General features: G+C 43.2%; 1 protein-coding gene across 1 annotated transcript in view; it reads left to right on the top strand.

Moving 5' to 3' along the window:
- The window catches only part of TYRO3 (TYRO3 protein tyrosine kinase), a 203,089-nt gene that overhangs the window by 66,357 nt on the left and 109,975 nt on the right, over window positions 1-26,757 (top strand). The window contains exon 5 of the mRNA XM_033952099.1: window positions 21,381-21,467. Within this exon, the coding sequence (XP_033807990.1) occupies window positions 21,381-21,467 (87 nt within the window). The remainder of the gene's footprint in view (window positions 1-21,380; window positions 21,468-26,757) is intronic.

The raw sequence follows: 26,757 nt of genomic DNA, 5'->3' as shown, positions 1-26,757 counted from the left end.
TAGATTTGGCAGCTGCTAAATGCTTAATAGCAAGAGGTTGGAAAAGCAGCACTGCTCCTTCACACTCTGAGTGGGTAAATAAGTTATCCCAGGATAAACAGGCAGCCTATTCTCACATGTGGGTGACATCATTCACGGAGCCCGGATGCGGACATCCTCGCAAGCAGACTTGCTTGAAGAAACTCAGAAGTTTTGAGTCTGCCGCACTGCACATGCACGAGTGCCTTCCCGCCCAGCACAGGGTGCGTCTCATCAGTTCTCAGTTTTCCGCAGAGCTGAGAAGTCCGTCTTTGACGCTCTGCCCTCAACTTAGTTCGCTTCGTGCCTTCTCTCACCGTGGCTCGTGTTTTATTTTCTTATTACCGTGTCGCTGTGCTTTTCTTTCGGTCTTTGTTAAAAAAAGAAGTTGAATTTTTTAGTCAAGTGACAGTGGGGCCTGTTGCACGCCCTCAGCCTGCGGGCTTTGACTTTGCGGCGGCTATTTTTCCTTCTATGTCACGGGCTTCAAGAAGTGTAGCCAGTGACAGCATGTGATCTCCCTCACTGACCCACACCGCTGATGCCTTCAGTGTCTGTAGCCTGACCATTGCCCGGAGTCATGCATTCGCTGTGTTTTCCTTCAACCTCGAGCCCTCAAACGTCGTTGAGTTCAAATGGAGAAGATTTTTGGTATGGAAACCTCTACTACACCCGCGACCTCCGATTCGGTCAGGCCTGCTACGGGATGTCCTGCCTCCACGACTTCAACCTCGACTCTCATCAGACCTTCCTCGTTTGGAACATCCTCGACCTCGAGTAAATCTGCCAAGTCTTCTCCTGAGCTTCCCTCAGGTCAGATACCTCAGCAGACAGTTCCAGCGGTGGTCCTCAAGCTACCTAAACATCATTCCTCCAAGTCGAAGCATTCTTCCTCTTTGACCTCAGAGCCTTTAGCCTCAGTAAGTGATCCAGTTTCAGACTCAGATCCACAATTGTAGGCTACTATCCAGACCATTTTAGAGCGGATATTTGTTCAGTTACTGACCAAATATAGTCCTGCCTCGACTCTGTTTCTTGCAGTCCAGCCTGGGCACTCAGCAGTCTCACAAGAGGTCGAGTCCTTGCCTGTGCCTTGAGCTGAATCTACATACTCTATGCAAGGAGTCCAGTCTTTGCAAGTGTCTTGTCTGGAATCCTCACACTCCATACAAGGAACCGAATCTTTGGGAGTGCTTCGAGATTCCTCAATCCAAACCACAGAGTCTATGGGACTTTGATCTACAGCTTCCAGCCCGTTTCAAGGCAATTCAGGCAAGCAGGCAGGAGAGATTCAGAGAAGGGCAGGAGAAAACCGGGGCAGTGATGCGGCAATTTGGGGTGAGCAGGCAGGAGAGATCTGGGCAGAGCAGGGCTTCCAGAGTCAGAAAGGCATTTTCGACTGGTCCCCAGCAGTCGTTTCTTGGGTTGATTGGCCAGCCAAGTCGGTTTGAAAATTTTGATTGGTGGATTGCATCCCTGTCCACTTTGCATGCGTTTCTCCTCATTTGCATGCACGGATTCGAAGCGGATCACAGGAGAGGTTAGTGAATAGTGCAGGAGGGAAATCTGGTCGTAAACTAATCAGTACATGATCGGTTTGCTTTGTGAATCTAGCCCTTTTGTCACCAAGTGCTAAAAGGTTTTTTTTCCTCAGCTATAAAGAACCCTTGCCCTCACTTGATCCCTACTGTGACCATATTACCAATACCATAAAGGATCCATTATCATGTTAAGGTAATTAATTTCTCATTAACCCTTTAATTGAAAGATGATGAAATAGCTGCTTTATGTAACTTGATGTTCAATGAGAGCAACAGTGCTAAGTAAGAGGCATTTGGAGATGCAGAATTGCAGATCTCCCATAAGGGAGCAACAGTACCAAATAAAGGGTTAACTGAGTAATACCTGCCCTTACTGTTTAAAAATAAGGCTCTTCTTCATCCAGTACCTTCTAAATGACTGTTTTGGAGGGAAACGGCTGATTAGGTAGTATTTGCACAACTGGTAGATACCCTGGAAGATCATGGCTTGTTTGTGCCTAATTGATTAGGCTTACACAAGAGTCACAGCACTGAAACATTGTTACAGGCAGTCCCTGAGTTACAGACACCCGACTTAAGAATGCGGTTGTGGCTTAATTGGATTCCACTGAGCAGTATTTCCAGTATATAGACTCCTACACTTCTCCTGTAGCAGATTCAGGAATGATGCATGGCTGCATTAAGAACAGTGTGTGGTTATGCATGCTGTACCTTAGAGGGCACACTGATAGGGACAATCAGTGGCGTACCTAGCATATATGGCACCCGGGGCCCATCATTTTTTGACACCACTCCCCCCCCCATCTGTATGAAAAGCATGATTTTTAGTAACAATCCAAATGTCACACAAGAGTATACCTAAGCAAACTAAACTAAACAAGCCAGACTAGTACAGATAATCCTGCAGTCAATCCTAACAGAAAACCATGTCTTTCGAACACACAGAACACAGCAACTACCTTCGCCTAGTATGGAATATGTAATCACAAACTAACAACTCCCCCTTTTACAAAACTGTAGTGTAGTTTTTAGCCATGGTGGTAAAATTCTGAGCATCAGAGCTGCTACCATAACAGCTGGCGCTAAAAAACGCTCCACAGTTTTGTAAAAGGGGAGATAAAATAGAAACACATAGACAAAGGTTAAATTGAACCAGCAAGAAGCTGGACTCTGCATACAATGCAACACCACAGAAACAGTGACACATGTCTCCTAAAGCAATAAATAAATAGAAAATTTTTGTTCTACCTTTGTCTTCTCTGGTTTCTGCTTTCCTCATCTTCTTGTTACTCTCTTCCTTCCATCCACTGTCTGCCGTTTCTCTGCCCCTATATGGCATCTTCTCTTCTTCTATGCCCCTTCCAGAAACTGTATGCCTCCCCCTTCCATCTCTCCTTTCACCCCCATTGGTCTGGCATCTCTCTCCTCTCCCACACCTCTCCTCTGCAATCCCTTTTTTCCCTCATTTTCCTTTTCAATTTATTTTCTGCATCTGTCTAGATTATGTTCTTACTACCCTCTCATCAGTTTCCTTTTTTACTGTCTACCTACAGCTCGCCACCTCTTTCCCTCACCCCCTCCAGTATTTCACTAACTCAATCCTTTCCCCCATCATGTGCCCTCCTTTTATTTATCCCCTCCTTCCATCATGTGCCCTCTTTCTCTACCCCTTCCATCTAGTACCTTCTCCTCTCTCTGTCCACTTCCATACAGTATCTGCTCCCCTCTTTCTCTCCTCCCATTTCCTTCCTGCATTTGCTCCCTTATCTCTCCAATCCGCACTTCATCCAGAATAGGCTCCCCCTCTACCCTCCCCACTACCATCCAATGTTTACCCTTTCTCTCTCCATCTACCTCTCTTCAATTAGCATCTACCCACTTTCTTTCCCTCCAATCCAATTCCATCCAGTATCCTTTCCCCTTATGCCTCTCTCCCCTTTCACACACCAATTCCATTAGTACCATCCTACCCCCTTTCTCTCCCTCCTCCACTCTTCCATACCAGAAGTCCTGCTCCCTTCTTTCCCTTCATGCAGCAAGGTCCCACGATGACTGTAGCTACCAGCTGCCGGTCCACCCCACTCTAACATACTTGCTCTGGAGCAGAGTCGGCAGCCGTTCTGAGGTGCAGGAAGGTCCCACGATGAGTATGTCAGCTGGCTCTGCTCCGGAAGAAATAAGTTACATCGGAGGGGGTGGACCCGGCAGAAACAGTCATCGCGGGACCTTGCCGCAACTTCCTGTGTCTGCCGGGTCCACCCCCTCTGACGTAACTTACTTCTTCTGGAGCAGAGCCGTCAGACATACTCATCACAGGACCTTCCTGCACCTCAGCATGGCTGCCGACACTGCTCCAGAGCAAGTACATTGGAGGGGGTGCACCGGCAGCTGCGCTGAGGTTAAGATCTTTTTCAACAGTAGGGCAGGACAACTCGGACCCAGATGGCTATGCACCCCCCTAGGGCATGCACCCGGGGTGGACTGCCCCCCCCCTTGGTACACCACTGGGGACAGTTGTCCCTTTTGTCAGCTGGGAGCTGAGTTAAGCAGCAAGAATCTTAAAATCTACAAGTTCTGAGTTGCATACAAATCTGACTTAAGAATAGCTTTAAAAACGTAACTTGTTCTTAACCCGGGGACTGCCTGTACTTTGGCTGTTGGACTTCATGCAATGGAGCTAGATAGTAGAGAATGACATGGGGGAAAAATTTGTCACCATCACCGCCACGTCCCCGCGACCACTATCCCTACCCCATCCCCGCGACCACTGTCCTCGTCCCCTGCAACATCCATACAAGCTTCAGTACTGCAATATTTAGCTTTTTCCTTCCTTATAAATCAAAGTTCTGGCTGCTGAACCAGAGAAAGAGATGTTCAGCTGGCAGGGCTTAGTTTATAAATTTTTATAAACGCAACTAATATACTACTTTATCCTAAAGCAAAAGAAAGAAAATAAATAAATAGAATTTTTTTTCTACCTTTGTTGTCTGGTTTCTACTTCCCTCATCTTCTCATTCAATTCCTTCCTTCCACTGTCTGTCTTCTCTCTGCATCTTCCATTTGCTCTGTTACTGTGCCTCTCCCTTCACCCCCCCCCCAATTGGTCTAGCACCCATCTTCTTCCCTCCACTTCCCCATAGTCTGGCATCTCTGTCTTCTTCCCTTCCAGCGTTTTCTCCCCACTCTCTCTTCCCCATTCCCTTCAGCGTCTTCTCCCCACTCTCTGTTCCCCATTTCCCTTCAGCGTCTTCTCCCCACTCTCTCTTCTCCATTTCCCTTCAGCATTTTCTCCCCACTCTGTCTTCCCCATGTCCTTCCCCCTGTTCCTCTCCACCCCCCTTCAGCATCTGTTCCTTTCCTCCACCACCCTCTCTCTTGCCACCTCACCGCCCTTCGGCATCGTGCTATAATTCTTGCTTTGAAACGGGCTTTGGGTTTGTTTGGTCTTTTCTGAATGATGCCATCAGCAGGTTAATATACAAGTAGGATAGCAGTGCTCCACCTGGAAGTTTTTAGCGCCTGTCATCCCCCCCTAGGACTCTGCTCTTTCACCTGTACTTTTTAATGTTCTGGGCACTCAGCCTTTGCTGTCATTGAACTGCATAATTTCTACTGCTGATATTGAGATGTACCTTAGTCCTTAGACTCTTGGCTAATTATTTGAATTCAATAAACAGTTAAATAAAATTAAATAACTTGGCCCTGAGTTTAAAGAAAACAGAAGCTGTTACTTGTACAGTGCAATTCGTAGTACTATAGCCTTGCAGGAAGCACTTCAAACCAGGTGATATTTTGAGTTACATAAGTGAGTCACCCCACCTCCCAAGTTTATAGTCTTCGTGTTGGGATATGGTAGTAATAACTTTGCTGAAAGTCACCTTGCGGTGTTAGGAGAAATCCCCCCCCCTTTTATAAAGGACTTTTAAAATGGGGCTGGAATCTGATTTATTTTGTAAAACTTTCCCCTGGAATGCGGTCGGCTCCTCGGAGGGGGGGGGGGCAGATGGGAATGAATCTCTATTAAAAGATTTCCCTAGATTGTGTTAGATTGATTTGCAATGTGCGGATAAGTTTGTTTTGTTTATTTATAACACTACCCAGCTGCTGTTGAATTTATTGGGGTGGGGGAGATGGAGACTTCCCCCCTTAAAGCTTCCTCCTGTGGGGGAGGGGATGTCTTACTGGTTCCTTTGTCTGCTCTGATAAGTTTCGCAGCTTCTGCAGGAGTGAATGAACCCCTCGGTTGCGGATTGTGATAGAGATTTAGACGTTTACAAAAGTTTGAACCCTTCCACTTCTAGTTCATGTCCCTCTGTCTGTTCCTATGTTCAGAATTTACACGTTTATAAATGTCTGAACTCCTCTCTCTGTTGGTGTGCTGGAGGTTTTATACATTTTTAAAGGAAATTATATAGAAATAAGACAAGTGATACCTTTTTTATTGGATTAACTTAATGCATTTTTACTTTTAAAAAGTGGACTAACATGGCTACCCCCCCATTTTACTGATGTTTTTAGAAACAACTACTCTTCCCCTTCTGGTTTGTGTCCCTCTGTCTGGCCATCTATCCCTGTGCAGAGAATTTGTGCATTTACATATATTTTAAATAAACCACCCCCCTCTCGGAAATAAGTGTTTAAATACTTGGTGATTGTTGAGGGTCCCGTTGTGCATACTTGGATCCAGACTGGGGTGAATAATTTAGGTGTCAGGTCAAAAGCGTCCGCGATTATGTCTATGAACCATTTAGATGTCAGGTCAAAAGTGCGCCGGGACAAAGGCGCGCGCAGACAATTGAGCGCAGCGTGGAGGCACGCGCCGAAGAAAATTACTGTTTTTAGAGGCTCCGACGGGGGGGTGTGGGGGGAAACCCCCCACTTTACTTAATACAGATCGTGCCGCGTTATGGGGGGTTTGGGGGGTAGTAACCCCCCACATTTTACTGAAAACTTCACTTTTTCCCTGTTTTTAGGGAAAAAGTTAAGTTTCCAGTAAAATGTGGGGGGTTACAACCCCCCAAACTCCCCACAACGCCGCCGCGATCTGTATTAAGTAAAGTGGGGGGCTCCCCAACAAAACCCCCCGTCGGAGCCCCTAAAAACAGTAATTTTCTTCGGCGCACGCCTCCATCTTGCACTCAGTTGTCGGCACGCGCCTTTGTCTTCCGCAATTATGTCTATGAACCATAATTTAACCCCCCACCCAAAATTTATTCAGGTGTGTGGAAGGGGTTTCGGGCCAGTAAAGTTTATTGTGGCTAAGACACCCCCTGAAATACAGCAGATTCATTGAGTGAATGAATAAATAAATAAATACTTCTGTGCTGCAAGGATAATCCTGTTTAAATCCAAGTTTGTTTGTACTAGACCCCTAGTTTATATCAAATTAGGATACAACCTTGTATTGTAAACTTGTAATTATGTGAAATTGTAACCTGTCAACTCTATAAATAAGTATGTTTGACCTGTAAGCGGCTCTGAGCTCTTTGGGGACAACGGGATAGAAAACAAAATAATCCAATGAGCCTGTTATGTGAGAAGAGAAGTAGAGCAGTGGTCACATAGCCTCCATTACAGAGCTCCTTTGCACTTGTTGGCATGAACGCAATCAGCACTTCATGAATCATACTCGTAAGAATAAATTTCCCTGTGATGTAACAGAAGGCAATCACATTTTCTTCAGCTATTCTGAGCAAGAGACAGGTGAGGGGAGAAATATGGGAAAGGAGAGGCTGGGTGTGTCAGAGAATGCAGGCATAAAGAGAGCAATTCCACAGGGAGGGACGACTAACTCTAAATATTGAATGCAATTAATATTCTCTGTGTGGATATCCAGTTTCTTTGGATTTTTTTTTTGTTGTTGCAGTGAATATGTATCAGATTTAAGTTTTGGGCAACAAAAACTGCAAAACAAAAAACATCCTCTACCCCAATATCTCACTCTTGACAAAATCAATCTCTGCCTGAGGGACTTGCATTTTCCTGCAACATTTAGAGGAGAAAACAAACATGAAAAAGTGCTGCAGAACAGATTTGCAATTTGTTGGCCTTGAAAAGACCAGAAACACACACGAGTAGAGAGGATCCATTAAGAAGTTAGAACAGCCCAAGTCTTATCAGATGTTCAAATTGAGGAATGCTCTGTAAATCAAAAGATTTTCTACCTTTAAAGACTGCAAGTCCTAAATTGCATTTTGGGGGTAATAAAGCACAAATATCTGTCAAATTGTTTTGTAAAAAGTACACAAACCAATTGAAAAAAAAACTAAACAGAGAAATTAAAAGTAATAAACCAATCATCACATCCCCAAAAATATATGTCTGAATTACTGCCTCACTTACATGAAGCTGTCCTATCTTTTTTTAGTGTATCTACAATAATAGCTTTAAATGTAAGCTTTAGTTTCTTCCAAAATGTTAGCCTCCTAGAGGGAGGATGTTGGCAGATAAAGACCTGCACAGTTCATCCAGTCTGCTCAACTAAGACCCTGATGCTCAAAGTATTAAATGCTGTGTTGGGAACAATTTGTTTTTATCGGATTATGCTCAGCACAATAGCATGCAAATTATATGCATGCTATTTGTGCAGAGCAGCTCCAGTAAAAGGGGGAGGAACTGTGCATGAAGAGCTTTTTAGAAGAGCTCCTTTTTAGAAGAGCTCCTCCCCTCTCCATCCCTGGCTCATCTTGATTGCAGCTCTGGAGTTGTGATCAGCTAGCCGGTAGGGGAATCCCTGATCAGCTGAGCCGGCAGCCTCCCCTGCAGCTCAGCTCATTGCAGCTCTGAAGCCACGATCAAAATGAGCTGGCAGGGGATGCCTCAAGGTTCTGTTCTTGGGCCTGTTCTTTTTAACATTTTTATAAACGATACTGCTTGAAGAGCTGTCGCAAAGATTTGCCTCTTTGGGGATGATACCAATCTCTGCAATAGAGTAGACACCCAGGATGGTGTGGATAACATGAAGAAATACCTGGTGAATAATGGTTTGAAATTTGGCAGCTAAAATTTATGCTAAGAAAATCAAGGTCATGCATTTGACTGCAAAAACCCAAAAGAACAGTACAGTTTAGGGGATGAAGAACTTATGTGCATGACAGAAGAGGGGACTTGGGTGTGTTTGTATGTGATAATCTTAATGTGGCCAAATAGGTTGAAAAGGTAATGGCAAAAGCTAGCAGTATGCTAGGATGTATTAGGAGAGGTATGGTCAATAGGAAAAAGGAGGTCTGGAGGCCGCACCTGCAAAAAGATATAAAAAGGATGGAGTCGGTCCAGAAGAAGGCTACTAAAATGGTGTATGATCTTCGTCATAAGGTGTATGGGAACAGACTTAAAGATCTCAATCTGTATACTTTGGAGGAAAAGCAAGAGAGGGGAGATATGATAGAGATGTTTAAATATCTATGTGATGTAAATGCGCATGAGTTGAGTCTCTTTCATTTAAAGGAAGCTCTGGAATGAGAGGGCAAAGGATGAAGTTAAGAGGTGATAGGCTCAGGAGTAATCTAAGGAAATACTTTTTTATAGAAAGGATAGTAGATGCACAGAACAGTCTCCCAGAAGAAGTGGTGGAGGCAGAGACTGTGTCTGAATTCAAGAAAGCCTGGGATAGGCATGTGGGAGCTCTTAGAGAGAGGAAGAGATAATGGTTACTGCGCATAGGCAGACTGAAAGGGCCATTTAGCCTTTATTTACCATCATGTTTCTATGTTTCTAATGAGCTTCTTGTAATGCATTCAAGTAGGGTTCTTGGTGACTGCTACAAGGATCAGTAGCAGCCATGGTGATCCCTTTAGAACATCGGGAGGAGAGCCTTCACTCCAGTAAGACTGCTTTAACAAGTCTTACTGGCATGGAAACCTTTTCAGCATCGGGGCCTAAATGTCCAGAATTGTAAATGGCATGCTGTGCAAGCTATACTACTGCATTCCTGATAAATGGATCTCAAAGGCACCAACTAATACACCAAACGGAATCTCACTAAAACTCGTATGCCACCACGAATATAACTTGAATTACTACCACATTCTCCAACAACAATGATGCACCCACCTGCAAAGAAAAAGCAATTTTGCATCCGTTATGCCTTATCTATACAGAAAATGCTGCAATTTAAACCATCCTTTATCCATTAAGTCTGTATGTTATGTATATACTGTAAATGTTGTATTTCTCACTAAAGTTTGTCCTGCTTATACTATGAATGTACTCTTGTAACCCATTCTGGGCTCCTTTTGGGAGAATAAGCTAAATAAATGATTAAATGCTAGCATCATAAACAATCTGTTCCAACTGAAACTGGCTTGAATGTTACCTTAGTCCAATCAATGCTCAATATATAAATAAATGGTTTCTAAGGTACTCAGTAAACGTCTTATGTCACCTTAATAAGTGTTTTCAATAATTTTCTAGTCTATTTAATAGACCTCAGAACCACCACTCCTCCGTCCCACCGAAGTGTAATCACGGGGAGATGCAAGTGGTGCACTCCTCACCGGTCTATTTAATTTAAATTTTATATCATTCCTCCAATTCTTATGCTTAAATTTACTTATCTTAGTAATGGCGAACTATCAGTTCTCACGGTAGACTGGCGGTAAGACTCCTCACAGTAGACTGGCGGTAGGACTGGGGTTTCCCTCACTAGTGTCCGAACAACTGCTGGCAGATCTCCTGGCAAAGGATAAGTGCTTGAAGACTTTCAATTTACAGAAAATTAAAAGACCCATTGCTTGGATGTGGGATTTTAAAAAAAAATCTTGAATTGGACAAGACTCTGCGATTGTGGATCTCCAATCATAGTGGGCTAATCAGTTTTATCCCAGGACAAGCAGGCAGCATATTCTCACGTATGGGTGACGTCACCGACGGAGCCCTGGTACGGACCACTTCAAAAGTGCATCGCCACTTTAAGAGTTTAGAAAGTTCACAATAGCCCGAACCGTGCATGCGTGACTGCCTTCCCGCCTGATGTAGGGCGTGGGTCCCTCAGTTTCTTAGTTTCCATGGAGCTAAGAAGTCGCGTTTTCAACGGCTATTGAAAATTTTTTTCGCTGCCTTCCCGCTCTCACGGTTTGTGATTTTTCAGTCAGTTTTTTTCGTTTAATTTTAGTATAAAAAAATAAAAATAAAACAATATATTAAATCTTTTTTCTTTTGCCGTCGTCAGTTTAGCCTTGGTGGGACCTTATGGGTCACCATACTGTTATTTCTCCACATTATGACTGGGGTAGTTGTCTTCACCGACATCTTCCAATGGTTCTCGCAGTGTCGGGACCTCAGCCTTGTCACTTTCTACTTCCCCTGCTCTTCTCGTCGCCAGTGCATTCTCATGCGGGTTCTTCGGAAGCACTTCAGCGCCGTCAGGAATCTGGCACCTGCCAACGTCAGTAATCTGGTGCCCAGTCCGCCACCGCTGATCCAGCCCGCACCGAGATTGACATTGCTGCCTCGGGCCCGCTCCTACATAGGTAATTTGGCTCACAAGTTTTTTCCTTTGGGCTTCAGGTCATTGTAGCAGTGAGTCCAATCCTGCCGACCTCGATCAGCCCCATCTCTGGCTCTGCTTCGATATCGATGAGTGCCTCGATACTGGTATACTCATCTTTGGAGCGTAGAGCGGCACCGATAGTACTGGTTAACAGGCCAATGGTACCGGTGTTTTTTCTTTTCTGCATCCACTCTGATCCTGATGTGTGCCTCGATACCGGCATTTTCATCTCTAGAGTGTAGACCTGCACCGATGGTACCGGGCGACGTAGCCAGCGGTACCGGTGTTTTCATCTTAAGCAGCAGATTTCATTCAGTACATGTCCAACTGTATTTTCAGTTGTGCGTGCTGATGCCTTTGTCAACACTGACTCCTCCGGTGCCGGTCAGCTTTTGGCTTCTCAACACTGATAGCACTTGCATAGGAGTCTCCAACGGTTCCGACTTCTGAAGTGACGCCAGTCATCTTTAACGTTGCTGGCATTGGTGTCGCTCCGGTCTGGGAAGGTCCTGCAGACATTAAACTGTCTCCAGCCTTCGATACCGAATCCCTGACATTGATTCTGTATAGTTTGGAATCAGAATCTCTAGGGGGGGTTTGAGCAAGCCCCTAATCTCTCTGTAGCAGTGGGTTTTTCACCACATGCTTTTCTTTTACACTTCAGTAGTCTGAGGAACTCTCTTTTTCAAGATTCCTTAGGGGACTGTCTGCACCTTGTGCTATTCCCTTGGAAGTTGACCTTGAAAAGTCATTCCCTTGGCAGTTAACTCTACAAAGTCTAAAGAATTTTAGGTACCTATAGTCAACTCCCCAAGCCTCTTCGGATTCCCTTCCATGATATCTTATGGAAGATTTTTTATATGTCTTTTGAAACACTGAGGATGTTTTCAATGAATCCCTTACTGTTGGAGTCAACTCTACATGCTAGTGTGTAGGCCTCTGTATTTCTGGACAGAGTGGGCATGGCGATGGACCGGTTGGCCAATCGGCTTACCAGAATCCTATTCTGACTACTGGTCCAGTAACCATTTTACTTGACCCAAACCAGCTACCACGCTCCACTTCTCTCCGCTTGCATATGGTGTCTGTTTTTTTCAGCACCTCTTTTCTGTTCCAGTCAGCTCTGATCTGACTTCGAGTGTCTGCCCTTCTCATCACCCACCAGGACAGGCTAGTAATTACGCCTTGTTTGGGAGATGACCTCTTGGTGCTTCCATGGACATACCTACTCAGTAGTTGTCTGTCCATGAGACCAAGTGGGACACTCTGGTCAAGCCCAAAAAGCCGCACTCTTCTTCTTACCGAAGATTTGCTCCTTAATCTTTTCCTCCATGCAGGGCATAGTCAACATCAACATTTTACAGTCTAGACCGCGTTCCTTCGGAGGCCATCTTCAGTTCCTCATACATAGCTGAGAGCTTATCACCTCAGCTTTCTGGTTTCTCATCTTCTTAGGGCAGGTTTCTGCGCTCAGTATTTTCACCCTGCTCTCAGACCCCTTTTTTCCAAGAGCGTCTGTTTTGGACCCTGCACAGTCCTCCCTTCTTCTCTGATTGCCATTGAAGAGTCCTCCTTGATTAGCAGAGTCAGGGATTCTATTCCCGTTTCTACTTGATTCCCAAGTACACAGGAGGACTGAGATTTTTCCTGGATCTCAGAGTTCCCATCATTTTTCTAGTTGAGCGGTACTTCAGGATTTGTCTCTCCTCATTCAAAATGTTCCCTGGATCTCTCAGAAGCCTGCACACATATCCCAATTCATCCGGCTTCCAGAACATACCATCGATTCAAATCAATTGCTGCCATTCCTTGTACAGGGTCCTTCCTTTCGGTCAGGCATCTTCTCCCAGAGTCTTCACGAAGTGTCTTATTGTGGTGGCTGCATCTTTACGCTCACATGGCCTTCTGATTTTTCCTTTTCTGGACGACTGGTTGATCACGGATGTTTCTTCTCAGGAAGTGGTCCAAGAAATATCTTAGACCATTTCTTTTTCTCAGGTTCTAGGATTTGAAGTCAACTTCCCCAAATTACAACGTCTGCAGTTCATTGGGACAATCCTAGACACCATTCTCATGAGAGCGTTTCTTCCTCCAGATCAATTTCAGACTCTCATCCGTCTGTGTCAGCAATTGCTTCCACTTCATTCCATCTCTGTCAGACACATGATAGTTCTTTTAGGCCACATGGCCTCATCTGTCTATGTAACACCACTTCGTACTCCTCAGTGGACCCTTGCTTCTCAGTGGTCTCAAGCGACGAATCGCCTCTTCCTACATATATCTGTGACATCATCTCTTCTGCTGTCTCTTCACTGGTGGATGACCTCTTTCAATCTCTCCAAAGGTCTATTTTTTCACTTGCCCCCTCATCACAAGGTCATTATGACAGGCGCATGTCCTTATGTGTGGGGAGGGGGCTCATATGTCCGCTCTTCAGACTCAAGGTCTTGGGACCGCCAGGGAGTGGAAATTTTACATCAATTTCCTGGAACTCAGAGTAATGTTTTATGCCCTCAAAGCTTTTCATCATATACTCTGCCCTCAAGTCCTCCTCCTTTGCAAATCAAGTAGCAATGTACTACATGAACAAGCAAAGAGGCTCGGGCTCCATCCTGTGGTGTCAGGAGGCCCAGAACACCTGGACTTGGGCGACAGCTCGCACTCTGTTCTTGAAAGCTGTCTGCATTCATGGGGAGAAGAATTCCCTAGCACACAACCTCAGCAGAATTCTTCAACCTCCCGCATGGATTCTCAGCTCTACAACTCTCCAGTTCATTTTTGCTCAATGGGGCACCCCACAAGTGGACTCATTTGTGACTCCTGTGTTGCCCCAGTTTTGCTCCAGACTTTATTCCCCTCTCCATCTCGCAGCATATGTTTTTCTCTTGGATTGGACGGGCATGTTTCTATATACATTCCCTTCACTTCATCTCATGTTGAGCACTTTATTCAAGCACAAAAGAGAAGCAGCCACCATGATTTTCTTTACTCCATGGTTGCCTAGGCAACTTTGGTTCTCCCTTCTCCTTCAACTCAGCTTCAGGGAGTCCATACCTCTTCTAATTTTTCCTCCTCTGTTCATTTAGACTCAGAAATTACTGATTCATCCCAATCTGCGATGTTTTTTTCCTGAATCAGTCCAGAGGTGATGACTGGTTTGTTACCTTGCACCAAAGAGTCCTGGGTTCAACTACTATGACAGGCTGTTTGAATTTACTTACATTTTTCTCAGCCTGTTCGTTGCCAGGGAACCGGCCACTCTACAATGTTACCATCAAAATTAGCCTAGGTTTTCTTTCTGGTGTCTTCTTTATCTTCATGTTCCACTTTCCTTGACAGTGGAATTGATCTTGGATTATTTTATTATTTTGTTTGACTCTAGTCTCGAGTCTATATCTCTCAGAATTCTTTTAAGTGCTATTGCAGCTTTTCCTTTGTCAGTCGAGGGTCAATCTCTTAATGCTTATCCTCTGGTTTCCCAATTCATGACAGGGGTTTTTAATGTATAACCACACCTCAGGCTTTCCCCTGTCATTTGGACTCTACTATAGTCCTTTTCTAGGTTTATTAAATGACATTTTTCTCTGTGAAACCACCTATACAGTCTCCACATGTCATCTGGGACCTTACTGTACTTCTTTCCAGTTGTTGAAGCCACCATTTGAACTAATGGTCACAACTTATCTTAAGTTTCTTACCTGGAAAGTGGTCTTCCTTATTGCTCTCACCTCTGACAGGAGGGTCAGTGAGTTACAAGCATTAGTAGCAGATTCACCCTTTACAGTTTTTCATCATGACACGGGGGTTCTGCATACACGTCCAAAGTTTCTTCCAAAAGTTGTCACTTTTCATCTTATTCAGTCAATTGTTCTGCCTGTGGTTTTTTTTCCTAAACCTCATTCTCATGCTGGAACACTTGCTTTGTTTACTTTGGACTATAAGCGGGCTTTGGCCTACTACATTGACAAAGCCACAACGAACTTTCCCTAACTTTTCATTTGTTTTCATCCAGAGTTAAGGCACCCTGTATTCAAGCAAACGATTTACAACTGGCTGGCTGCCGGCATCTCGTTCTGCTACTCTGACTGGACTGGCATAGGAAAGTTGTGTCACAGGCCCCAGAGTTAGAGCTATGGCAGCATTTGTTGTTTTCTTTAGATTTACACCATTGAGGAACTCTGTAAAGCTGCCACCTGGTCCTCAATTCATTTCTTCACTTCTCACTACTGTCTGGATTTTTTCTCCAGACAGGATGGACACTTCGGCCAATCTGTATTTCAAAATATATTTTCTTAGGCCAACACTCCCACCATCCCATGTCTGTTAGCTTAGAGGTCACCCATATGTGAGAATATGCTGCCTGCTTGTCCTGGGATAAAGCATAGTTACTTACCGTAACAGGTGTTATCCAGGAACAGCAGGCAGATATTCTCACAACCCTCCCACCTCCCCGGGTTTGCTTCTCAGCTGGCTTATCTTAACTGAAGGACCACACACCCTACATCGGGCAGGAAGGCACTCACACATGCGCGGTTCGGGCTTTCGCTAACTTTCTAAACTCTTAAAGTGGCGATGCACTTTTAAAGTGGTCCGTACCGGGGCTCCATCAGTGACATCACCCATACGTGAGAATATCTGCCTGCTGCTGTCCCTGGATAACACCTGTTACAGTAAGTAATTGTGCTTTCCCACTTGTACGTAAGAACCTTTCTGTCCCTGGTGACAATTTCCAGGCAAAGGAAGCAGAGCATCTTTTTAATTAGAGGAGCTGGATGAACCAATCTGTAGCCCCTCACCCAGGCTCTCTAGTTGCTGATGTTATATTAAGCAAAATATTGGTCATGACCCCTGAGACTCACCCCATTACACTACCTGTGCCCTTACAGTCGGAAGCTTAGTAAAGGAGTACATTAGACAAAAAAGGTTTTATCTCAGCTATGGCATTTACCCTGATTTTATAGGATACTAGGCTGCCTTACAGCACCACCTTCATTACCTCTCTCCGTATTTCACCATGCCTTCATTTTTCACCCTCAATAAATATTGTTTTGGATAAAAAGGCAGAGTTCTTGTGTGTGTATTTCTTTTGGGTCCAAATGCATTTATGTTTGGCCAGCCTGGTGAGGCCTGGGTTTGATACTGAACTCTGGCTGGATGTGCTGCTGCTACAGAGACAGTGTTCACAGCCCTAATTGGACAATCGGTCATTGTTCAACCTCAACACTTACAGGCTGGATTTAGGATTCTTTGAATGCATAATGATGGAAAAACAACCCTGGTATATGGCTCCTGGCCTTGGGCCATTACTGCAATAACAAGAGGAGATATAAGAGGGGGGTGGAAATCTCTGTGTAATTGCAAATGAAGACCTGTTTCCATTTAAGTAACTCAAAAGAGCAGGAGAAAAACAATTAAATAAAAAGAAGCCCCCTCCCGCTTCGTTTCAGCTACTTCTTTATGCTGTGTAACTGAACCATTTGGGAATAGTTTCTCTCTTTCACAGTGGCTGAAGGCTGTGTGGTCGTGTCCTCTGTGGAAACATGAGGACCTCTCTCTGATAAACACAGAGTTGAGCAGAGCCAGCAGATTTTTGGAACTCCTGTGAGTTAACAGCCATTTTGATCTTACTCAGTGTTTCATTTTAAACTTGTGAGGGCAAGGCAGATTAGATCAATAGGGCTCCAGTATCAAATTCAGCCTAGTTAGTACAGCAAAGTTCTCAATGTTTCAAAGAGAAATTGATCCTGTAAGTTGCAGCTGTGACAGCCATTGTACAAACTTTAAGCTTTTAACGTGAGAGAGACCTGCTTTTGCCTAATATCCAAGTCCCTTTTGCCCCACATGCTTGGATTTATTTTGTACTGAACTCTACAAGTCAGTATTCAACCAGCAGTTATATATATACATCTTGTACTAGTCTCAACATATCACACTTTAGTCAATGTTTCAAGTAATATTTTCTGAACACAGTGCTCAACTGGGACAGTATAACATCAGCAATTGTTTAAAATATAAAGGTATTGGATGGTAAAGCATTTGATGAACAATCAAGATTACTTTATATTGGACTGTCTGTGCTTCTGATAACCAGTGCAACTTCTGAAGGACTGGGGTTATGTGCTCATTTCTTTCAATGCCCATAACCAACTCTGCTTCTGCATTTTGGACCAACTGCAATGCACTGCTCCTTGTTTAAGTTATTCCAAGATATCCATTCCCTGAACTACAGTTCTAAAATCAAAAGGTACCATATTTTTCGCTCCATAAGACGCACTCCCCCCCCCCCCCCCAGAAGTGGGCGGAAATAATGGTGCGTCTCATGAAACGAATATACAAAAAAAAACCAACCCAGTGGTACCTTTAAATGTTGAAGCTCGGTGGACAGCTGCCTGCTGCTTGTTGGGGCCTGCGGCGCACAAGCACGCTAATGCCTGGGCCCGGACACTTCCCTAATTGGGCCGGTCGCTGGTGCTTTGCAGGGCTGCTGCCTGCTGATTACCGGCGCGTCGGGGCCAGCGGCGCACAATGGTCGGACACCACTTCTGAATGGCTGCTCAGAATGCTTCTGCTTGGATTAATACCCAGAATGCTTCTGCTTGGATAAGATGGAACCACCAGGCCTTACTGTAGGTGACAATGTCATCTAAGTAGGTGGCTGCATAATCCCTATGCAGCCTGAGAAGGCAATCGACCAGGCATTGAAAAGTAGCTAGAGCTCCATGGTCCAAAGGCAGTACCGTAAACTGGAACAGACCTTGGGGTATGGAAAAGGCTGTCTTCTTGGCAGCTGGATTAAGGGATACCTGCCATATCCCTTGGTCAGGTCCAACATAGAGATGAACTGTGCTCCTCCCAGCCTCTCAATGAGCTTGTCAACTCTTGGCATGAGGTACGCTTCCAGCTTGGAGATAGTATTCCAGAAATCAGTACCTTCCAGAAATTGGTACAAAATCAGATGCTCCCATATAGTTTTGAAACCAGCACATTTGGAGAAGACCAGTTATTTGCCGACTCTTCAATAACACTTAGTTCCAGTATGTTCAAATCTTCTTTTGCCACAGCCTGCTGCTGGAGTCTGGTAGGACCGTTGCTGGACAATCACTCCCAACTCAGTAATATCTTGACTCTCTCAAGATGGAGCTAATCTCCTTAGCCTCACAGTATGAAGAGGACTGAAGTTCATGGGGTCTGCTTCTTTTGGTGGGTTTGAGTGGAAGTGCACTCCTGACAGCATATGTAACAGCACAAGCAGGGTTTAGGTTTGGGCCTGTGCCCACGCAGCCAAATCCAGATACAAGTGGTAAAGAAAAACTTTTTATTGATCAAAAGAAAGAAAACCCTGTATCCTGTTCCTTCACAGGGACCGGTATATAAGTAGCGATCTCCTTGTCCAAGAAGCAGAAGTCCTGGTATTTCATAGGGCTTGTGATTGCCTTGCTCCAAACACAGTATGTAACAGTCCTTCTTGAGTCAGATAAGAAGTGTAGGTCCCAGCCAAACCTCAGTATGAGACTCATAGGTAATTCAGCAAAGGAAAAGGTTAGCTTACCTCAGCCAAGCAGAGTCTCTAGGATTTGTAGTCACAGCACATACAGGAATCATCTCGTCCTTCTTCCCCAGGCCTCTATAACCTAGTTTTGGCCCTGCCTCTTATAGTTCCTGGTAGCTGCTATTCTGACTCCTTCCCATGTCACTTCCCCCTAAGGAGGAGCTACCTATGTTAAGGTGACTCCAGCAGAGAGTATTCAGCAGGGGGAGTGTCCAAAAATCCAGGAGAGAAAACTACCATTCTCAAAACAGCAAGACGTGTATTTTTTCTTTCTTTCCGGAATGAGCTATCTGGACGTTTTGGTCCTTAGTACGTCTATCTTTTTTGCCCATTCCCTAATAGAAAAATGTATATATGAAAAATGCAAAAAAGGCCAACTTTTTGGATATCCAAGCAGACCTTGCCCCAAAAGCTTGTCATCAGCTGGTCACGACAGAGTAACCCGATCCACTGAGTCTGTTTCTGGAGTCCTGCCAACTCAGCTGATTGGGGATTTCCCTGCCAGGATCAGCTGAATCCTGCAGGGAGAACAGATTCCTCTCTCCCTCCCTCTTTCATAGCCACTGATCGCCCAACACTCCCGAACCTTAATTGATACCCCTGACATTACCCGACACCCTCCACTTTAATGGGCAACCCCCACCATCACCTGACACCCCCTGTACCTTCTGATGGAAAATCGGCAGGAGGGAAGTCCTTGGGCCCCTCCCACAGCATCCCAAAATGCATTGGGAGGGGAAGGCCCATCATTCTGAAGAGGCGACCCGTTGGCAGGAGAGTGTGGGCTTCCCTCCTGCCGATCTTTCATCGGAAGGTTCAGGGGGGTTTCAGGGAAATCTTGGGTGGGGTGTCGGGTGATGTCAGGAGGATGCCTATTAAGATGGTGGAGGTGTCTGGTGATGGGGGGTGTCAGGGGATCTTGGGAGATGCCGATTAAATTACGGAGGTCTCGAGGGATCAGTGGGTGTGAGGGGGAGAGAGATGAATCCATGCCTTTCAGCTGCCAGTTCAGCTGCCAGTTCAGCTGATCCTGGCAGGGGAATCCCAAATCAGCTGAGCTGGCAGGACTCCAGAAACTGGCTCAGCTGATCAGGATTCCCCTGCTGCAATCAGCTGATGTCAAGCCGTTCGGACAGGCTGGACAGTACTGGGTTTTATATACAGATCTTTGGGTGGTGGGAGGGGGTAGGTGACTACTGGGGAGTAAGGGGGTCATGCCTTAATCGCTCCAGTGGTCATCTTTTCAGGTTGACCACCTTTTGTACCCTTATGCATGTTTGAAATAGGTCTAGCTCCATATGTCTAAGACTGTTTCCTTAAAGGTTTGATTATCCCTGCCGAATGTCCAAGTGCTAATCCCTTCCAAATCCCACCCAAAGCATGCCTCTTAACATACCTCTTTAAGATTTAGACGCACTGGAGACAAAACAACCATAAAGACATCCAGAAAGTCAGTGTTGAAAATGCCCACTTGGACGTTTTGTCTAGTAAGACATCCAAGTGCCACTTTATGCTGTCTTTTGGACATCTGTCTTTTTTGAAATGAGCCTGATGGGCTCTCCCTGTGGTTCAGTGGAGTTCCAGAGCTTTAGAAATGGCTTTGTAACCCTTTCCAGTCTGATACATTTCAATAATATTTTTCTCATCTCTTCTGGAATGTCCTTTGATCATAGCATAGCATTTGTAGAAATTTGATGATTACTTCACTTTCATGGTAAGGTTCAATATATAGTGATGATTAGATTCTGTAAGGGGTTAGCTGTAGGGTTAGCTGCAGTCAAGCCTGGTTATGTTCAATAAGCTGAATCTTATCAGTTTGATGAAATGGTTGATTGAATAACTAAGGGAGGCGGTTATTTTTTCACATAAGTGTTGGATGAGTTCCTTAAATAAATGAAGTAGTAGTATAATATCATATAATATTAGACGAAAAGGAACATAGATAAACACTTTTTGTTTAAAGATCAGTAACCATTCACCATGACATATATGCAATAATAGAAGGAATCAGGAGGGGAGAAAAAGTTTTCACATCATTTGTAATCCCGCTGAATATAGTTTCTTCGGTTTGGGAGAGGGAGTCTTTAGGGGGGGTGGGAGAGAATTGGGACTCATTTTGTAATTACTTTTGGTATTGATTTATGCTTCTCTGTTGTTTCTACTTTTGACTCTATTGAGGGTATTTTTGTTACTAGATTGTTCTGACTATTGTATAAGATCTATATAGAACTCTTTAATAAAGAAATTTTGAAAAAAAAAGTTGGGTAAATATCGTTACCTCCTGCTTCTCTTATTAAATTTTTTTAAATGTCCATTTTACTGCTGTTTCTTTTGCTTTTATTTATCTCTTTTTTTTTTTTTTTCAAAACTTTTTGGAGTTCTCTTCAGTACTTGCTTTAATGTGCAAGAACAGGATATTTTGCAAAGTTTTCTAACAAGAATTGGCACAACAGCAGTACCCAAACATGTTTGAGATTTTTCTGAATAATCACACTGAAAGCACAAGAAAATCGCAGGAACTCTGGACAGTGATTTTCTCTCAAAAATAAAATAAAAATGGCAAAAAGTCTTGTAGTAACATTTAAATTGTTAGATAGATATCGAAAAATCTGCATTTTTAAAAATAGTTGCCAGCTTTCCTGTCATAAATAGATTAGTGCTTGCTTTCATTTAAATCCTACAGTATTCCAGCCTTGATCTGGTGATGGTTAAGTTATCTAATAGGTTGTACAAGAATACATTTTCTAAATGTTTGAAATTTTTTTCCCCCCCTAATCTATAGGGATTCAACAAGATGTGGTTTTCTCGTGTGAAGCCCACAACCAGAAAGGACTTTCCTCTTCTCGGACTGCCACAGTTCGAGTAAAAGGTGAGATGCTGTCCTGCCAACAGAGGTACCTCCTAGAGAATAGAATAGATTAGGTTGAGAAGCAGAGTACTATACAGGATTTGTGTGATGAGATGATAATCTCCATTTTCCTGAAATTAAGAACCTGGGTAATACAAAAGGCAAGTGGGAGACTTTAGGAAGTAATGCCCTGGCTCCACTGGAGGGGCTCAGTTATTGGACCCTGGCTAAGCTGAGAGTATGAAACCTTTTAAAGAGATAGACATGGAGACTGTTTGATATGCAAGTCCACACCCAGCTGTGAATCGTCAGAAGAAAACAAGCCAGAATTAAGTCAGGGATAAAAAAAACATGGAATGAGCTGAGGCCACAGGCATACTCAAGTATTACTCAACTCCTCCAGGCAGTACTTGGTGGCCCTGTCCTGTCCCTTTTTCAGGCTGCACTGTGATGAATGGAATTAGTTTATCAGATTTTGGTACAGTGTTTTATCTATCATAATAAAACCCTTAGCGCGCATGCTCACTTTAATCTCCGTGCATCGTGCTTCCATGCCGTACATGCGCAGTACAATAATTTGCCTGCCGCCGATCACCCGTGCCTACCTCAGCTGATTTCATGCTTCTGCCCCGATCTCCAACGCTGGCTGACTTCCTGCCTTCTTCCTATGCTGCCGGGACACCTCTTCTTCTCACCCCTGGACCAGCAGCTGCGGTTTCATCAAGCAGCCGCGGGGCCTTTGCTAGGCCGGCCCACTTGGATAATGCGAGGCGGGCAGGCCTAGCAGAAGCCCCGAGGCTGCCCGGGCTAGCAGATGCTTGACAGGGGGAGCAGGGAAGGGAGAAGGGGTACTACTGGACAGGGGGGAGGTAAAAGGAAGAGAGAAGGGCTACTGATGGGCAGGGGGAGCAGGGAAGGGGTGCTGCTGGACAGGGGGGAGGCAAAAGGAAAGGAGAAGGGCTACTGTTGGACAGGGGGAGCAGGGAAGGGGTACTGCTGGACAGGGGGGGAGGTAAAAGGAAGTGAGCAGGACTACTGCTGGACAGGGAGAGCAGGAAGCAAAGAAAGAAAGACCTTAGTGCCCCATTGTGCTAAAAGTTTACACATCTATTCTAGCATCCATTAATGTAACGGGCTTAAATACACACATACACAGTATAACTGCCATGTTAGGAAGCATAACTCTGGCATGTTAAGTTTTGTCAGGAAATTTGCTTTAGCTTTATCTAAAGATGATTAAGGCCTGTTTTGGTGCATTCTAACTTGCTCCAGTAACATTTGAAGTAAAGTGATTTTACAACTTTTTTTGACACAAAAGCTAAATGAGTTGGGATATACCTATAGCGCTATATATTCCAAAAGGAGAAAATAGCTTTGTAGTATATACGGTGAACCCCTCTTCTCTCCCCATGGCTCAGTGTGCAGAATTTAAAATGCAATTGGGCATTGCACACCCTAATTGAAGCTCAGACTATAATGAATATAAGCTGTTATTTGCTGCCTTCTCTTCAGGATATGTAGAGGTGGTTGTATACTTTTTCAGTAGCAGAAGGATAAGAATTGGATTTCAGTGTGTTCACTGTTTAATGTCATCCCAGTTTGCAATTCAATTTTACTCATAACACAACCTGCTTTATGGAGGTTTATGCTGGTGCAGACCCAGCAGTGTGTAGTAAATACACTATGTAACACAGTTTTTGTTCCTGGGCAGTAAGTGTACTTGTTAAGCATGAGCAGTTAGGAAAGTATAGAAAATGTCTATTTCCATAGAACTTAGTGACCAGGATAGTCAAATTTTGCAAATTACCTATTTAAAAGTTGAAAATGCCCAATTTCCATGCTTGTTGCAGGTTTTCAGGCCTCGCTATGTCTTGTCAGGTAGAAACTGACGTTTCAGCCACCATGCTGTGGTGTTCTTCAGGTTTGAAGTCTGTAGTTTAACTTAGTAAACAGTTGGTTCACAGACCTGATTGGGAAAAGGGTAGTCCAACAATTTTGAATTTTGGCAGGAATGTCAGTTGGTCAAAAATTTGAATTTTGTTGTAAAAGTCCATAGAATGGAAAAGTCTCTTGTAGGTTTCAAGATGTTCTCTCAGGGTTTCTGCAGCTGGCATTGTGCTTGTTGCCCCTAAACATAATGTCAAGAAATGGTTAGACAACAGGGAATGGTATGACACAGATTTACATACAATGAAGAGAGTAGTAAGGCATCTGGAAAGAAAATGGTTAAAAACAAAATTAGATAGGGAAAACTGGGGTAAAGAGATCCATAATTATAAACTTTTGATTAAGGAAAAGCGAAAGGTTTACTATTCTTCTAAAGTTGGCAAAGTAACTATTAATACAAAAAAATTATTTCAGATAGTTAATAATGCTTTCACTATTTCTCACTACACTCAATTCTCTTATACATCGATTCCAACTTCTAGTGATTTAGCCAACTTTTACAGTTCAAAGGTAGTAAATTTAAGATCATCCTGCCCTTCAAAGACAGTTATAAAAACTCTTGAACAAGTTGAGCAACAAAATAATATTCACGCCGACCAACTATGGCAATCATTTGAAAAGCCAGAATGGATACAATTTATTAAATTGTACAATAAATACGTATACTCTTTTTGTGCCTTAGACCTCTGTTCCCCGATACTCAAGAAAAAAACTTCACTAATCCTGAAATCTGACTTATATAACTGGCTATCTAATCTTTTGGAAATAGGTTCCTTCCCACACACTGAAGGACATATTATAATTATGCCTATTGTTAAGAACTCAAAAGAACCCATATCTAAAGTCTATAATTATAGGCCAATTGCCTCTATACTTTTCTTTATTAAAATAATGGAAGTTTCAAGTTTCTTTATTTTTGATATACCATCTATCAAAACAAGTGTCTAAATGCTGTACAATATAATGAGATAAAAAAATAAATGAAAAAGGTAAATAAAAGCAAAATCTTATCAAATATTAAAAATACTAGATGGGTTCACATTGAAATACATGGAACAAAAGGGAAGTTGGGGAGGGGAAGTTTTTAAATACATCGAAGTACAATTAATATAAAAGGGAAGTAAATGGGGAGTGGTGATTCATTAGGGTGGAGATCGCTTCAAAAGAAGCATTTTAGTGTTTCAGGGCTTCACGAGAATTGAGGGTTTGAGAAACGAGAACTGATACTAACGAGTATAGGCGTCTTTAAAGAGAGAGGTTTTAAGTTTAGCTTTAAATTTTTCAAGAGAGTTCTCTAATCAAAGATCTAATGGAAGGGCATTCCATAGAGAGGGGGCGATGACTGAAAAAATGGATTTGTGAGTGGTATCGTAAAACAGTTTGCGTATTGATGGTATGGAAAATAGGTTTTGATTGTTAGATTGGAAGGCCCTGGATGATGAGTATGGGATCAATATTTTATTAATGAACGCTGGTTGGTTAGAGGTTTTTCTTTTAAAGGTGAGGAGGAGTATTTTATAGATGAGGCGATGAGTGATGGGTAGCCAATGTGCTTTACAGAGGAGAGGAGTAACATGTTCAACGTTTTTTTTTGCATGATAGATTAATTTAACAGCAGTATTTTGCAATAGTTGTAAACGACGGATTTCTTTTTGGATTATACCTTGATAAAGAGCATTGCAGTAGTCTGTGGTTGAAATTACAAGAGAGTGAATCAGGATATTGATAGAGAGGAGATCAAGATAAGAAGAGATAAGAGCGGATGAGCCTAAGCTTATGAAAATATTTCTGTATAACTGCACTAATTTGTTCATGGAAGGTGAGGTCCTTGTAAAGGTTGACCCCGAGAAGTTTTACTTTACTGTCCATTTGAATTGGGAAAGAATCAGTGCAAATGGATAAACATGGATGTTCATCTGGGAGAGTGAGAAAAGGACACTGGTAGTTTTAAGGATGTTCAGTGAGAGTTTGTTATGCCGGAGCCAGGAACTGATTTTATTGAGTTTTTGATTGATTTTCAGTTATTTCATCAGGTGATGTAGTATTTAGGGGGTGGAGCAGTTGAATGTCATCGGCATATGTAAATACATTGAAACCTATAGATTGGGCTAGAGTAAGTAGAGGTGTCAAGAAGATATTAAAGAGATGGGAAGAGAGAATTGAGCCTTGGGGGACTCCATAGCTTTGGTAGTTAGTGGAGGAAATAGTCATTGAAGCTAACTTTATAGTTTCGATCCTGAAAGTAGGAAGAGAATCATTGCAGAACTGTACCAGAGATGCTAATAGATTCTAGTCTTTTAAGGAGTAGGGAATGATCAATTGTGTCAAAGGCAGATGTAAAGTCTAGGGAAATCAGAATGGAGGATTTACAATGGTCTTTAAAGTAATGAATTGAAGAAGTTAGACCGATGAGAGAGAGTTCAGTAGAGTTATTCATAATCTGGATTTCGATCACAATTCGGTACTGAAACTGTTAAGGCTGCAATCTTAGATTATCTTCACAACTTATTTAGTAAAGGCCACAATGCACTTGTATTACAGTTTAACCTGATTAGCGCCCTTGATTTGGTAGACCACAAAAAGCTTCTGGAATGCCTGGACAGCATCAGAATTCATGATAAAGTCTATTCATAGTTCCAGGGCTTCTTAGAATCCCATACGCACCAAGTCAGAGTCAATAACATTAATTCGGCCTCATAGAAAAATCCATGTGGAGTCTCTCAGGGATTGCCACTCTCCCCCAACACTCTTTAACATCTATCTTTCATCTCTTGGATCAAGACTATCCAACTTTGGAGCAAAATTGTTTAGTTATGCTGACGATATTGCTCTCATTCTCTCTTGTAAAACATCATTGAGCAATATAATTCATACTATTGAAGCCATTTTTTACACCATTGAGGCTTGGATGTCAGAATTAAAATTGAAATTGAATGCTGACAAAACAAATTGCATCTCTCTGACAGTTACCTTATGATTTGTTAATGTCAGTAAAATCTAATCTATATACAATCCATCCTACAATTAAAATACTAGGTGTCACCCTGGATTATAACTTAACCATGAAACAGCAAGTTGACAATGTGGTCTGCAAGTGTTTCTTTATGCTATGGAAACTGCGCACACTTAGATCTTACTTTGACGCTCCAGCATTTAGAACTCTGGTTCAGTCCTTGGTGTTGAGCCAGCTTGATTACTGCAATACAATATATCTTGCGGGATTCAAAAAGAATCCCTTAAGACTACATATTATCCAGAATACCGCAATTAAACTTATATAGAATCAAAGAAAGTGCGATCATGTTACTCCATTGTACTGCGAAATGCATTGGCTGCCTGTGCAAACGAGCATTATTTTTAAACT

Source organism: Geotrypetes seraphini, chromosome 7 (assembly GCF_902459505.1).
Source record: "Geotrypetes seraphini chromosome 7, aGeoSer1.1, whole genome shotgun sequence".
In the NCBI taxonomy this organism is placed as follows: domain Eukaryota; kingdom Metazoa; phylum Chordata; class Amphibia; order Gymnophiona; family Dermophiidae; genus Geotrypetes; species Geotrypetes seraphini.
Note: the sequence above shows the minus strand (reverse complement) of the source record. Positions and strands in the feature narration are given on the sequence as shown.